This window comes from Cicer arietinum, chromosome 5 (assembly GCF_000331145.2).
Source record: "Cicer arietinum cultivar CDC Frontier isolate Library 1 chromosome 5, Cicar.CDCFrontier_v2.0, whole genome shotgun sequence".
NCBI classification, from domain to species: Eukaryota; Viridiplantae; Streptophyta; class Magnoliopsida; order Fabales; family Fabaceae; genus Cicer; species Cicer arietinum.
Genome location: NC_021164.2, coordinates 53,566,132 through 53,567,371, shown reverse-complemented (window position 1 = coordinate 53,567,371; position 1,240 = coordinate 53,566,132). Strand labels below are relative to the sequence as shown.

At 34.4% G+C, this 1,240-nt stretch overlaps 1 protein-coding gene across 1 annotated transcript in view; it reads right to left on the bottom strand.

The window, feature by feature from the left end:
- Positions 1–1,240, bottom strand: part of LOC101498932 (DEK domain-containing chromatin-associated protein 4-like) — a 9,521-nt gene that overhangs the window by 933 nt on the left and 7,348 nt on the right. Inside the window, 3 exon segments of the mRNA XM_012712033.3 lie at positions 84–114; positions 521–627; positions 887–1,240. The exon segment at positions 887–1,240 is cut by the window's right edge and continues 10 nt beyond it. Coding sequence (XP_012567487.1) covers positions 84–114; positions 521–627; positions 887–1,240 — 492 coding nt within the window.

The window sequence follows — 1,240 nt, the reverse complement described above, 5'->3', positions numbered from 1 at the left end:
AAAAAAAAAAGGGGGAAAGAGCTCCTGTGAATAAGGTACAACTATTGGGAAAAAAGAAGTAAAAAAAAAAAGACCAAACATACCAAGTAGCTTCAGAATGTCAGTAAATGTGGCCTGCAAAAGAGAAAAGGACTTTTAATTTAGGAAAACATAAAAAATTCAGTAAATACCAGATACAACAGCCACTATCTTTTTCAAGGTGTATAACAAGGAAAAAATTGTTCAATCTACCAACAACAATGTGAACAAAAATATGCAATAATATAGCCAATTTAATTTTATAAATTCCTTCCGACAATGTGAAGGAATCATATAGCTGCCAAAAATAATACAAGGTTTAACATGTAGCAAATCCGCTGCCACATTCCCGCCTACAAGGAATATACTGCATGTTTAATCATCCAATTGGCTAATTTTACAAGATTCATGTCAATAATTAAACCCTCAATTACCCACATTTTACCGTGTCGTGTTATATCCATACATAATTGGGGGAAATGTAAATTAACATCTTACTTACCGTATTGAAGTCAACTTCTTTAAGAATTTCACATATTGCATTGCGCAACTGAGTATCACTGGGGCTTGACTTCTCTTTCTTCTTCCCTTTTCCCTTAGTAACCTTTTCTGCTTAGTACACACAGTAAAGATGATTACTTAAATAACATACTCAGTTTTGTTTTTCATTTAAAAACGTTTCTAATTCTATTTTAACTAATGGAAAAGGGAAAATGAAACATCCTGAGTTGTTGACTAACAACAGCCAAAATTCTTCACTTCAGCTGAAAGTTATTATTCTCAACTAAAACACAATAGGTATTCAATTCATAACATTTATTTATAAATGAAATAACGACAACAGAGGAAGAGAGCTCATGGCATCTACCAGTTTTCTCTTTGGCGGAAGACTTAGTTGGAGTCGGAGTTGACACCTTCTTCTTTCCTCCTTGCTCATTTTTCTTCTTCCTAGAAAATACCTTTGGACTTTCATCAGCATCATCATCAGACTTTGGTTGGGTAGATGGTGATTTCTTAGATGTTCTCTTAGGGGGTGGTGAGCGAGATTTATTTGTGACTGCAATTTTCTGAATTTTGCTTCTTCCAGTGGACTTTTTCTTTGCAGATGATGTTCGAGATCTTTTTTTCTTTATTTTCACATCTTCAGATTCACTCCCAGAATCACTTTTATCTTCCCTTTCAGGTTTCTCTGGCGTTTCATCCTCAGATTTCTCAGGAATGC